We start from the raw sequence: 14,650 nt of genomic DNA on the forward strand, positions 1-14,650 counted from the left end.
AACAAATACCGTGTCACTATATCTGTTGAAACAGATGAAATATAATTTTTAAATACAAATAATTACGGAATATTTTTCAATTCAGTTTAAAAAAAAATCCAGAAAAATGTTAAAAACAAAGAGAAAAAATAACGCTAAAGGCATAACAAAATATGTTAACATTTTTTTTAGACTTAACATTACATTATAATGATATAAAAACATTTTATTTAGTATAATAATCTGTTAAAAAAACATAGCGGACACAAGAAAAAATGAGACCCAAATGGTTACAATCTATTATTTTTTACAGCAATTTTTTTTCACAGCCTGGAAAATATAGAATTTTTTTCCACCTAATGTTACAAAAAAAAAATATATATATATAAATGAATATATATTTTTTTTTTTTTTTGTTTTCTATTAAATAACACATTTTTTCTAAACATATTCTATTCTTAAAATATAATTATATTGTAATTTAATTACTTGGGAGAAATTCAGTTTAGTGACAACCAGACACTATATATATATATTTATAATTGAAATCGCAAAAAAATATTTAATTATTGGAAACAATAATTTTATAAATCGATTAAAAATAACTAACGACGCCCACTTCCCCAACTTGGAAGATTGGTCTTATCAGAACCAGCATTATTAGCAGATGTTGCAATACCAGCAAATGATGGAAAATCTCTGGTACTATTTGTATCAGGATGAGCTTTTTCCCACGGTGCACCATTGCCCATTACAAATCCAGCACCTCCTTGCGAGTTATGATTACCATTGGGAACAGATTGGCTCTCAGCTTTTGGTTTTAAGTTTGCTCTTGCTTCATTTTCTAATAAGTCAGTCAACTGTAAAAACAAAAAAAAAAAAAAAAAAAAAATATATTTCAATATTAATAAAAGTGAAAAATGCATAGATAATATACAATATGCTCTAAATAAAATATAAAATAAAAACAATTACATAGTCTTGTTGAATCATTTCTAAATAATCCATACAATCCAAAACATCATCCTGAGTGGCATCTTCACGGGCATATACAACTACTAAATCTGGATTAGAACTATCAGATTTTGAAAATCTAATATCTACATGATATTTATCCATAATTTGTGAAATATTACGTCCACGAAAACCAATCAATCTTGAATGAATTCTACTATCAATATAAATTTCTTCCTTATAAACATTTTTCTAAATAAAATATTAAACAGAATAAGTCAACAACTATAAATTTATGTAACCAGTTTTAAATACATAAAAAAAAAAATCAACTTACAAGTTTATCAACCATTTCTTGAATTTCATCTCTTGCTGATTCAGCATTTTGTTGGTACCCGACAACTGTCACTATGTTTTCATTGTTTCCTTCACCTCTTCTAGGTAGATTAACTTGAACACCATATTTGTTACGTAAATTGCGAACAGTATCTCCCTTTTTACCAATGATCATGGGATGGAATTCTGGTTCAATTGTCATCTAAAATTATAAAATTTATTGTCAATATTATTAGTAATATTTAACACTTAGTTAAATGATATATTTACAAGCAGTTTACAGGTAAATATCAAAAATCTGTTCAAGAAATTATTAAATAGAAAAATTGAATTTTGATTAACCATAATTCCTAAACAATAATAAATAGTAAAACTTATAATTGTAATAATACAATGTTCGGTATATAATAGAACTTTGATTGACCATAATTGTCAAAAAAAAAAAAAAAACTCTGCTAGCACCAGGAATTGCGTTGCGAGAGAATTGAAATCAAATTTCAACTATATAAAGTGTACTATTATTCTATATAGATCTTGTCAAATCAATCTAATATTGTTTTAACAAGATATGAAGATTGAAGCTATACATATTATACAATATTAAACTAAATTAATAAAATACAATATTATATACATATACAATGGACTGTCTGTAAACACACAAATGTGTAAATAAAATAATTGAAAAATTATTATTAAGTCTTTGATAAATCTTTAACCATAATCTTGATGGTGAAAGACCAGCAAAATTCTACTCTAACTAAATAAGAAAAAGAATAGACATTGAAGGAATAATATTAAATATCATCCACACATATTATATTCTACCTGTACTATCTACCATTCTAACTACAGATAATAGGCTTGATATCAATATAATACAATTCTTCATCAATTAAAATACTTAAAACATCCTGTCATACCTATTATCATCATTAATTGATTTTTTTTTTTTTTTAACATACAATTTGGTTTTAAATAATGAAAATACCTGAATTTCATATGAACGCAATTGCCTATCTTCTTTATCAGCATCATATAATCTCATTTCTTCTTTAATGGCTGCAACCACTTCATCAATATCCTTTTGCACCCCAGTAATCTAAACAACAAAAAGTACAATAACATTTTATAATAAAATAATTAATTTTTGTTATATTATTAAAAGAAAAAATATTTAAGTACAGTTTTTAAACTTTAAACTCACAATTTTTTTGATAGAAAATATACATTTTGCTAACCAATATATTTAGTACTAAATGATTAATATATATTTATCAATAAGATTAAAATACATTATTACTATTTAGTAATATAGGAATTACCTTTATAATATCAGCATTTTGTTCTTGGTTTGGAACTTTAATCTGAACATTATAATCATCACTAAGCTTTCGGATTGTGGCACCCTTAGAACCAATCAATGATCTATGATATTCAGATGGTACATTTAACTAAAAAAATAATAATTAAAAATATAAAATTTAATAGAATTCTGCGATAGTGAATATTCAAAAATTCATGAGCAAGTTCAGATATATTTTACAAAAAAAAACTTACATCAATAGTTTTGGGTATATTATCAATTAATATTTGTTTAGCTTTTTCACAATTTTCAGGTTTTCCAAAGATTGTGACTATATCATTGACACTAGGGGTTCGATTATCATCAGTATCTTCTCCAACATTAACATCTTCAGGTTCACGATTATACTGGTCTTCTATTAATTAAGACAAACATCAAGCAAAATATGAATTTAACTTTTATGAAAACTATTTTTAGCATTAATATCTTATTTTATCTATTTTTAAAATAATTAAAATTACTAAATTACCTGGAGGTCTTTCAGGAAACTTAATCCAAACATCTAAATCTCGTCTCATGCCTTCCAATAAATCTCTATTTCTCATCAAAACTCTATGCATTCTTTGAGGTATAATTACTTCAACAGTGATACGTTGCTCCTAAAAATAAAAATAAATTGTTTAAACCAATTATCAAAAACAATAGAAGAACAATTAAATTACCAAGTCCATAACAATATTATTGATTTTATTTTTGACCTTTTCAACATAATCTTTGTGACCTTTAATTAAAACTTCACTAGAGTTAGAATTAACTTGTGGAAATGTTACAGTAACTCCATTAAATTCTGCACTTATTTGATTTATAACTTCAGCACGGCGAGCAACAAAGTGTCGATGGTGTTTAGGAGGAACACTCATAGTTATTTCAACAATATTTTCCTAAAACATAAATTCAAACATAATTTAATAATTTTTTTCTAAAATTTTTAATTATTTAGAGTGATATATTTTTTTTTGACAATGCTCACCAAATCCTTAACAATCTCTTCAATTCTACGTTTTGCTTCTTCGGCATTAGATTTGTCACCTTTGATTATAACAACATCATCATTAGATGCTAGTTTAGGGAATGTTATAGAGACTCCATTACAATCATCAATGATTCTATTAATTATTTCACCACGTCTTGCAACAAAATGACGATGGTACTTAGGGTCAACATTAACTTCAACTTGAATAGTGTTTTCCTAAATAAAAAAACAAATAATTGTTTATAATAATAGAATAACAATGAATTAATTTTTAATAACAAAAATAATTTTAATTATCTATCAATATGATTAGATAAATGTAAAAACAAAATAATATACATACCAAAACTTTTGCATGGTCTAAAAGTCTCTGTTTAGCAATAGCAACATTTGCTTTGCTGCCTTTCAGTACAACTTTATCCCCACCACCAGGCTTGGGGAATGATATCTTAACACCACCACATTCTTCTTCCAATTTATGTAAAAATTCGCCACGTTTAGCCACAAAACTTTTATGATATTTTTCATTTATTTCTACACGGTCTTCAACAACATTACTGATATCAGTTATCATTGCTTCAAATTCTAATTTTGCCTTGTCAACATTTTCTTTTTTACCAACAATAGTAATATTTTCATTAACAGAATCAGTTTCGGGGGGGAAAATAATTCTTGTATTAGTTAAATCTCGAATCTGTAACCAAATATACAGAAATAAACATTATCAAATATTTATAAACATGATTAATTTAACAACATACCCTTTTAACATTAGCTCGTTTTTTCCCAATCAAATATTTGTGGAATTCTGGCTTTACTTTTAGATCAATAACTGAATTATGAACTTCATCCACCATTGTCTGAATTTGTGCTATAGCACTGTCTACATCATCTTCAGGTCCTTTGATAACGATAGTCTATAAATTAAAATATTTAAAAAAACAATTGTTTAAAGTTTTAGATAAAAATAAATGAATACTATAACTTTAAAATCTAAGAACATTAGAGTTTGCTTTTATAATATAAATATAAACTCCCACATCCATTTGTTAATTTTTCATTGATACTGTAATGCAGTATGATATAGATAAATTAATAAAAGCCATATAATAATAGTATTGGATAAAATATTAATATTCTGAAAGCAGAAGCTTTCATGATTAAGCTTAAAATCTGATAACTGCAGCCCAAGAGAGGAGTAAATTGTCTTCCAACCAAAACGCAAATAATTTCACGTATCCCTCCCTATTTAACATGCCAGTAACATCATGGTACATCACTAATAAGTCACATAATGGGGAAACACTGCCACAGTATGTGCACAAAACAATTTACTTCTCTCATGGAGCAGAGTATAAATAGCAATATTGAAATTATTTATTGTAGATATATTTTTAAATAATTTATGAAATTGAGTGTGATTTTGAATGTAAAAATTGTCCATAGACAACTTGTATTTCATACAAGTACTTAACAAATATGTACTATGATCTATTTATTAAAAAAATACTAAAATAGTTAATTAAATGAGATAAATTTAGGAATTTAGTTATTTTGAATGAAATTATATTAATGATTAACGACTACACATTACATGCATTTTATTAATCTAATTATATTTAAATAAATTCATTAAGTGAAATATATAATACTTACATTATCGCCTTTAACAGCTGGTAACTTTAATGACACATTACCTCCACAATCTTCTTTGATAGACTGAATAAACTTATTCCCAAGATTTACAATAACATTGCGGACTTTAACATTTCCTAACATAATTTCTTTTGTGACAATATCTCCCTAATAAATAAATGAGTTTATTAAATTCAACTTAAATTGAAATGCAATTATTTAATAAGTTACCAACCATTTCATTTTGTATTTTTTTTATCATATCACAAGCAATTAAAACCTTTTCTTTATTACCCATGACTTTGATAGTATCACTATCTTCACCTTCGCGGGGTAAATCAATTCTGGTATCAGTTTCTTCTCTGATCTAAAAAAAAAAGACAAATTTTAATAAATTAAACTTTAAGATAAAATAGTTAATAAGACCTTTTTAATATTAGCTCCTCCTTTTCCGACAACAAGCTTATGGAATTGTTTAAAAACAGGAATTTCTAATACATAATTGGCTTCATCTAATTCTTTCGCCAATTTAGCTAAAGACTTAAATGCTTTATTTACATCATCATTTAAACCACGTATTTTGACTAAATTGCTTTTAGCTTCAACTAAAATAAAATTATCAATACATAAATATTCTTTTTAATTTAATCATATGAATATAACATTATTTTACCAGAACTAGGAAATGTAATTTGAACGTTAAAAGCTTCTTGAAGTTCTCTAACTTTTTCACCTTTGACTCCAATTATAGCACGATGGTGACGTTGGTCAATTGATATTTCTTTTTCAACTTCATTCTCTAACTTATAAATCATTTCTCCCAATTCCTATTAAAAAGTATTTATTCAAAAATAATATTAAGGTTTTATAATAAATATAAATAATTTTTAGCCATAACAAACAAATTTAATTAATTAATTAATAATATGCTTAGAGCTTACACTTTTAGCTAATTCCACTCCATCTTTTCGTCCTTCAATTCTAATTATGTTAGAGTTATTATCAGACTCAGAAATATTGATTATAACGCCAGCATCATTTTTTACGCGATTAACTAAATAAAAAAATGTTTGATTATCAATAACTTATCTTCAGTTTTAAGAAGAAAATAAATATTTCGTCACTTTTAATGAACCTAGACATAATAAATATTTACTTACTATTGCTTCCATTTTTCCCAATTATATGTTTGAAAAACTTTGGATCAACTACAAGTTCAGTAGAAACATAGCAGTCAATAGCTTTTTTTAACGAATCAATTACTTTAGGTATCATATTAGTTGGTCCTTCCACAATTATCTTATTATCATCAGAAAATTCAACATGTACCTTTAAAATATAATGATATGTAATAAATTTTTCAAATAAAACAATCATAACTAATAATACTAGGTAATTTATTTATTTTAATTAATAAGCACCTTTTCATTATCTTCAATCAACTCTCTTAAATTGGAACCATTCTTTCCTATCAAAAATCTGTGCATCCATCCTGGACACTCAATTGTTTCAGCAGTCATGCTGTTTGCTTTTTCATACAACTTTGTTAACCCTACAATAAAAAAAATTAATTATATTTTAAATATAACAAATAATTCAAAAATAATATTTACCAGTGCCTAAATCCTTATACAACCCTCTTAAAGTAACAGTTTCTTTATCTGAATCTTGTTGAGGCATTTCTACACTAACATTAGTTTCCAATAATATATCTTGAATACCATTTCCTTTTTGTGCCATTAAATATTTATGTTTCTGTTTTGGTATCTCAACAAACACTGTTGCTGATTCTTTTTCCTACAATAAAAATTATGTTACTTATTAAAATTATTAATATTTCTACAAAAATTTAAAGTGTGTTAATAAAATATTACAATCATTTTTAAGTTATGACTGATAGAAAAGAATGTCTATATACTTTCTTAAAATGTTGAGGATTGTATAATGATAACTAATTTATCATGATGAACTTTTAATCTTGTGATATTGTTAATGAAATATAAAATATTACATACCATTTTTGCATAAACCTGTTTAATCTGTTCAATGGCTGATTGAACTCCTTCTTTATCTCCCGCAATTGTAATTTCATCTCTGTTAACTGACGGTGGGGGAACATGGATTTTAACACCAGTTTCTTTCATTAAATTATTGAGTTTTTCATTATGACCACCAGTAATAAAAGGATGAAAAATTTTTGGAATTTCAATCCTTTCAAATGCTTTTTTAGACTATGAAAAATTGTATTTTATTAGTAAGATAAATACCAAACTAATTAATATACATTTATTTTCATTATAAGAATAACTTACCAACTCATCTGAAATCATGCGAATTTCCTGAACAGCTTTCTCCACTGCATCTCTAGTTCCAGTAACATTGATAATATCAGAAGTATCTTGAATACTTGGCATTTGAATACGTGCACCAGTGCGCTGTTCAATTTCCTTACGACGAGTTCCTTGTTTTCCCATAACTTGACAATGATGTTCCTTTGGAACAGGAACTGCACTAGTAGCCTAAAATATTATGATAAATAAAAATTATAGTAATAAATATTATGAAACTTCTTTTAAATAATTTTGTTAATCAAATTATTTCATTTATTTAGCTTAATTAGCTTTAATATTAAAATGAAACGACTTATTATTAAACTTAAAGGTAAAAACTTAATCGGTGTTCATATTTTATAAATGTTCCATTTTTAAGCAAATTATGAGCATTATTAAACTGCACTATTTCATATAAATAAAAATTGAATATTGTTAAAAGCCAACACTTGAATACAAATAAACTTCTCACTATTAAATTTCATAAAGATTGATTCACTCTAATATAAAACTGACAAAGCTAAAATTTAACTGCTGAATGTAAATTTACTATGTTACACATTTGTACAACAAACACAAGTAAAGCATTCTTTTTAACATTGTATAAACAATTTTAATAAAATTAAAATTAACTATGCTAGCATTTCTTAACCTTTTTACGTGTATATACCCCTTGACCTCTCATCATATAACTTCAAATCCCCAAGGCTAGGGGGGGGATACCAATCACCTATGTTATGTTATACTTTTTATATTATGCACTTAAAATTATTAACCCTGATTTTTGTCTCGATAATTAAATTATTTAATATTTCACATAAATAAATCATTTAAAATACATCAAATTAAATTTTTGCATTCATAACACTTTTATTTTTTAATACCATCATCTCATACTTTCTCATGTACCACCAGTTAAGAAATGCTGGAACTATGTTAAAAATTCTAAAACAGAATGTCCCAAAAATAAATGACCTGTAATTTAAAATGTTCTTTTTTTTAAATCTCCTTACATACAAAGTAAAAACTACAAAATTAAATGAATAAATGAGATTTCAAAATATATGTAATTAATTTATATTTTTCCAGAATAATTTTTTAATATTAAGCTATTATTTGAAATTATGTAGAAACATTTTTATACGGTATAAAATTCAGATATTTATTTGCCAATACCTATATTTAACTTTGGAACATTTAGTAATGGGAGATAGATAGTAATGATAGTACGAGTATTTATAATCCTATCATCAATAAACTTTACAATATTGTTAGATAATTGGAAAAATAGATATCATTAATATAGGAATTTCAGATCTTCTCAATTGCACTTCATTAATCGATTGAAATTAACTCTTTCAAGAATGTCACATCTACATATTACAAACGGACAATATAACAAATTTATGTTAAAGATATTATAAACATTATTTGTGTACTCTTGTTGATTTTTTGTAACAAATTTATTTTTAAGAAAGCATTTTAAAGAATATTGTAAATTTATATTCATTTAAGAATTAAAGTAGAATAATAATAATAATAATAAAAAAAAAAACAGTAAATGTTGATGTCATGTATTAGTAAGACTGAAATGATACGGGCAGATATGACATAAACAAATGCCTATGAATCATGATTAATAACTTGAACACATAAAAATCAATTTAAGTAATAACAACAATCGTTTTTAGAAAATAATTTACTATTCATGTTCATGGTACAAATTTTAAATCGATCAAAAATAATAACATGGAACTATCTTTTGTATAAAATATTAGGACTTAAATCATCATAATCAGTGTCCAAAGTCAAAAATGGAGTATTTTGTTTTTCATGACATTACATTCTATGGAAGAGTAACATATAAAATTGAATATAAAATTTAGAGATTTTCCCTGATTTGATGACAATAATATAATAATTTGTTATAGTTAGACTAAGAGCTAAGATTTCTGGATATTATATTTGTCAACTATTTCTATAAATAATTGTTATGAATTATGAAAGTTATCTGAAATTCTTTCAAAATTTGCATCTATTCTTGCAACTACTGTCAAGATAATTATTTATTTGATTAATGTCCTTTTTGTGTCATCATTCAATATACTAAGCACTATACATACACGTTAGTGTTAGTGAAAGAATTAATTACTAATGGTTAGTTTTTCACATTATCTAAAAGATAATTATTTTTATTTCTGTTTTTAGAATACTTTAAGTATAATAATCATTTAAACTAATTAAATGTTCTTAATTGATATTTCTCAAGTCATATATTTTTTTTTTCATAAAATAATATGAACTAGGAAACCAATCAAATTATATTTTCTAGTTATTTATTTAATTTTTTTAGGCAATATTTTTAATGGGACATTATTTTTAGGATATATAATTTATGACCTTTGGTTGGGAAATTTTTTCACAGACATTTTATTCTGAAACCTATAAATTTTTTTTTATTTAATAAAACATTCTCTTAAATTTAACTTATGTTAGCAAAAAATATCAATAAGAAACAGAGTAACATTAAAAACAAAAATTTACTTGAGTTTGAAAGCTTGCAATAATTCTGCGTTTAGCTTCAATGACATCTGCATCTTTACCTCTCACAAGAAAAGTCAAATTCATATTCTTTGATGTAGAAATCTCAATTTCAGCTCCAGTTTCTCTTGTAATTTGACTACAAATGCGTTTAGATTCTCCCTCACCAAATTTTTCACTATTATCTGATTTACGGTCTTGAACAGAAATAGTGAATACCTAAAATAATTTAACATACTATTATAATTAATTTAATTTATGAAAAATGTTTTAAGATGAATTAATCTTTTAAAATTACTATAATTTATAGTTTTATCATTGGATTGATAATATTAAAAATAATAAAATTCTTTACATTATTGACAGTAGATGTGCGAACTTTGCTCCATCCTTTTGGTGGTACATTTGAAGATGCACATTGACCATTGACTCCAATATTCTTAGGTGCCAATGTTTTTGAGTCAGGTAAAGCTGGAAACACTAGGTCATAGCTGTTACCATTGTTACCTCCATCTTCTTGACCAGTGCTGTTAGACACTGTGCGTTCACTCTTCAACTTAGGGATATCTTGCTGTTGCAACTCCAACATAATGGCTATAGCTTCCTTACCAAACGTTTAGTCCAAATAAAACGAGTACCAAAGGTCTCTCCTTATTGAAACACTAAAATAAAAATGAATGTCTTATATTATATATGAAGATGTATAAATTAAGTAACAATATATTAGACATGTATCATATTAAAAACATCAAAAATAATTATATTAATATCAATTGACATAATATATTGAAGAATATAATATAATAAAATTATAAAATGTAAATAATAAAAAAAAAAAAAGTTAAAAAAGTTAATCGATGGTTCCCTAAACGCCCCTTCACTGCTCGTCCAAGTAAACTTTAAAGTTCCTCATCGGGCCACAAGGTCTCGAGTTCCTTTTGCTGTACCTCTCCACTGTACCAATTACGGTAAAAACAAACCAATTGACCGCATAATGCGGTTGGCTAACGAGGACCCCTCCTTTCTCAGTTTACCTTAATATTGTGTTATTTGTGCGCATTTATTGTATGTAATTTTACTTGTGTCCTAATTATTTTTAGTTTATATTTATTGTGCCTGTAATTCTGCTGTATTATTTTTTTTTTTTTTTTTTTTTAAAAAGTATAACACACCTTGTATATGTTAGCATCTTATTTTACTGAATTATTGTTATGTACTGTACTAAATAAGGAATTTTATTCCGTGAATTAATTAATAAATTAAATTAAATTAAATTAAATAATGTTACCCATCTAAAATTATATCATTGATAAAATTTTAATAGTAGATACAGCTTTTTATACATTTCAATTAATAAAAACAAGATAGGTAATACTTAAATAAAATTTTAATCGAAATGTTTAGATGGATTACCCAACTTTTAATAGTATACAATATAACTATATAACAATTTTGAAAAAATAAATATATAATAAACATATTAAAGGTAGGTATATAAGATTTTCAAAAAAATTATTATTAATACATTAAATAATAATAGCTAGTTGTATCAACAAAAACATATTTATATTAATACAAAGTGACAACTACACTAATCCAAAACTTTAAGATTAGGTTTTCATCGTTTTAATCTAGATAAGTGTTTTATTATTGTTATGAAAATTCAATTGAAACCCCTCAAAAGATTACTGCAATTATAAATTATAAAATTTAAAAGCAAATCAAAAGTTACCGAGTAAAATAAAAAAATCACTTGAATGATTTTAGTTATAGATTTTCATGTTAAAATAGTTTACTACCTACTTTATCTAATCAAAATTAACAACCACCTATAATTCAGAAAAAATAAAATTATAAGAAACAGTTTTAATGAAATTTTAGTATGCCACTATCAATGATTGTATCATAATACTTGGGTTAACAAATGGTAAGTAATAGTTTTTTTCTCTTAATATTGTACTGACAATTTTCAAATGTAACCTCTCAGATGCATCAATTAGATCTTATTATCTACCAAAACCCTCTCTTGAAGTAGATGAATTGAGCATTTTTCTACTATAAAGTAAAAAAGCACATAGGTAGTGTAAAATTAACATATTTTTCATTCCACTTGAATCTAAAATTATAATAATTTAATTTTTTGAGTATTAAGTAAAAGAAGATGTAGTAGTGATTTTACTAATTAGTCAAATCTTGGAAACTTAAATCAATAAAGGGGGTTTTCACCATTAGTCTGATACTATGTTTCATTTGAAGAAAATAGATTAATTTGAAAGTCTAACAAGTATTTATCATAGTTTTAGGCATAAATTCAAATTTAAACTCCATACAACTAAACTGTTTTTTAAATAAAAAAATAATTTAAAATTTTGCAACTGATGAATAGATTTGAATATGTTTTATAGTTATATTCTTAAGTAAAAAAAATTTAAAAAATTTTCCAGGACAACCAAGTTAAATATTTGTCAAAGATTAACCTAAGTGGTGATAATAGGGTTATAAAGTTGTTTAAGCTAATTGATATATCTTAACATTTCATAATTCTAACGTAAGAAAATAATTAAATGCAAGTATAATTTGTATGGTAGTAAAATTAAACACAAGTGAAATTATTAAAAATACTGTGATTATTTGATGACAGAACTTGGCAACTCCAATATACCAATGTTAATATGTGGATCTGTATGAAAAGTGAACAAAAATATGGATGAGACAGCAGAAGAGTATAATAACCCAACAGATCAAATAGAAAGTAATGAAGAATGCATCCAGTGCAACATCCTATGCCATGAGTAGCTCTAAGTACATAATTATTAATGATTTCATGATTCTAAATGGTTTTAAACGAAATGGCAATAAAAAAAAGAATCACAATCATTGATATTGTTGGTACGGGCTGCCACGGTGATCAAAGACCTAAAAAAACGTGGGTCAGCTCAGAATTTTAAAACGAACGCGATTAGGGGCAATTGCAATCCTCTAGGGAGAAAGGGTTTTTAACTCGCGCTTAGTAGACTAAATGACGAGCCCAATAGAAAAGAAATTAAACAGACCCTGTGACACACTGGATTGCGGGTGACGGGGGGTGGTCCTAAAAACCAACGGCACCACGGTGACCTCCCCATCGACGAGTGCGTGGCAGTGAACGGGTACGGACTTAGTTAGACAAGGACCTAGGACCTAGGCCCTAGCAGCCCAAATAATAAAAGGCCCGATCCACAAGGAGTTGACGTGTCAACCCACCGCGCTTGTTGTATGTGTGGTGTGCGTACGTGTGCGCGTGTACTCGCGCGCCGCACGCATAACCCCAGACCGATCGCATTGCCATGAGGTTTAACAACCGTCGGTGGGCCGCACCGGACAAGGCGGTGAGCACCATCGGTTAACGCAAAATCACTTACTGTAATCACGTTGTATGCCTGCCGCGAGAACGAGACGGTGTGTGTGAGATAGGTATTTGCGAGACGCGTAAGCACGAAAGAAACGAGCGAACGACAATTCGATGCAAAACCGAAACGATTTTAACACTGCAAAGTAACCAGCCGCACCGCTATCAAACCATTACACATGTAAAAGATTTTTTTTCACCTTTCCGCAATGCTGCCACCACACCGGTAGAGAAATTTTTAGACCACCGGCGTTCCACCAGCCGACACTACGTTCGACGTCGATGCCTTCCACTGCGGCGACAGTGAATAGTTGTATAATTTAATATTTATTTTAATCTGGGGGAGTCACCCCACGTCACCACCAGTACCGCTGACTCGACCTTTTGAGCCGTTGCCCTTTGCGCTATTTTACACACAATAATAATAATATCAAATATGGTTATATTTATGTCGAATGTCGATGTTAGTTACATGATTACTTGAGAGTTCAATCATCATTAGCGGGTGTACCTACATAAAGGCTACGTAAACACAATCTTAGAACTGCACTAGGATTAAATAATGCATTACTATTTATTCATATTGTTTTCTTCATAAAAATGTCTTTAAAATGATTATACATGTTTATATTTTTTACTTTTATTTAGAAGCTTAAGTACAGCTAAAAACCAACTTTCCAATAGAACGATATATTTTTAGCTTTGAAACTTAATTTTAAAAGTGAAGCGTCATATTATATTAATGTTATTCGCGAATAAATTATCATAAACCCGTTAAAAAGTTATGTATCACTGTACAATACATATTAGCATTACCCCAAAACTGAAAGTATTAAAATATACTAATAGGTACATAGTTGACAGTCCGTACATGTTCCATGTTCTATTATGAAAGAATGTAATTTCGTATAGGTACATAATAAATGGACAAATCATAAATAGTTATTTTCTGTAAAATCGTTCCTTCCAAATTTCACACATGTATTCTTCATATTTTTAATTTTTGCCTTTCTTTCCAAATATATTATATTACTACGGAGTCGACCACCCTCGTTATATATTTTTATGTATATGACTTTGTTCTTTACTTTTCCTTTACTAAAGCTATTTTTTGTTTAAATGTGTTTAGTTTTCTATTCTTAAACGAT

General features: G+C 26.7%; 1 protein-coding gene across 1 annotated transcript; it reads right to left on the reverse strand.

The window, feature by feature from the left end:
- Window positions 1–521: 521 nt before the first annotated feature.
- On the reverse strand, window positions 522–13,677 carry LOC112602739 (vigilin). The gene is made up of 24 exons (XM_025350984.1): window positions 13,516–13,677; window positions 10,470–10,776; window positions 10,118–10,333; window positions 7,556–7,762; window positions 7,259–7,474; window positions 6,857–7,040; window positions 6,665–6,795; window positions 6,404–6,572; window positions 6,185–6,297; window positions 5,917–6,070; window positions 5,670–5,848; window positions 5,479–5,610; window positions 5,265–5,411; window positions 4,370–4,525; window positions 3,952–4,302; window positions 3,606–3,824; window positions 3,298–3,516; window positions 3,105–3,234; window positions 2,830–2,990; window positions 2,595–2,723; window positions 2,261–2,371; window positions 1,271–1,471; window positions 955–1,185; window positions 522–839 (listed from the first exon to the last, which is right to left on the reverse strand). Exons 2-24 carry the CDS (start codon window positions 10,701–10,703, stop codon window positions 585–587), a joined length of 4,245 nt encoding a protein of 1,414 aa, XP_025206769.1. The 5' UTR covers window positions 10,704–10,776; window positions 13,516–13,677; the 3' UTR covers window positions 522–584.
- Window positions 13,678–14,650: the final 973 nt, after the last annotated feature.

Source organism: Melanaphis sacchari, unplaced genomic scaffold (assembly GCF_002803265.2).
Source record: "Melanaphis sacchari strain LSU unplaced genomic scaffold, SCAv2.0 Contig105_pilon_pilon, whole genome shotgun sequence".
In the NCBI taxonomy this organism is placed as follows: domain Eukaryota; kingdom Metazoa; phylum Arthropoda; class Insecta; order Hemiptera; family Aphididae; genus Melanaphis; species Melanaphis sacchari.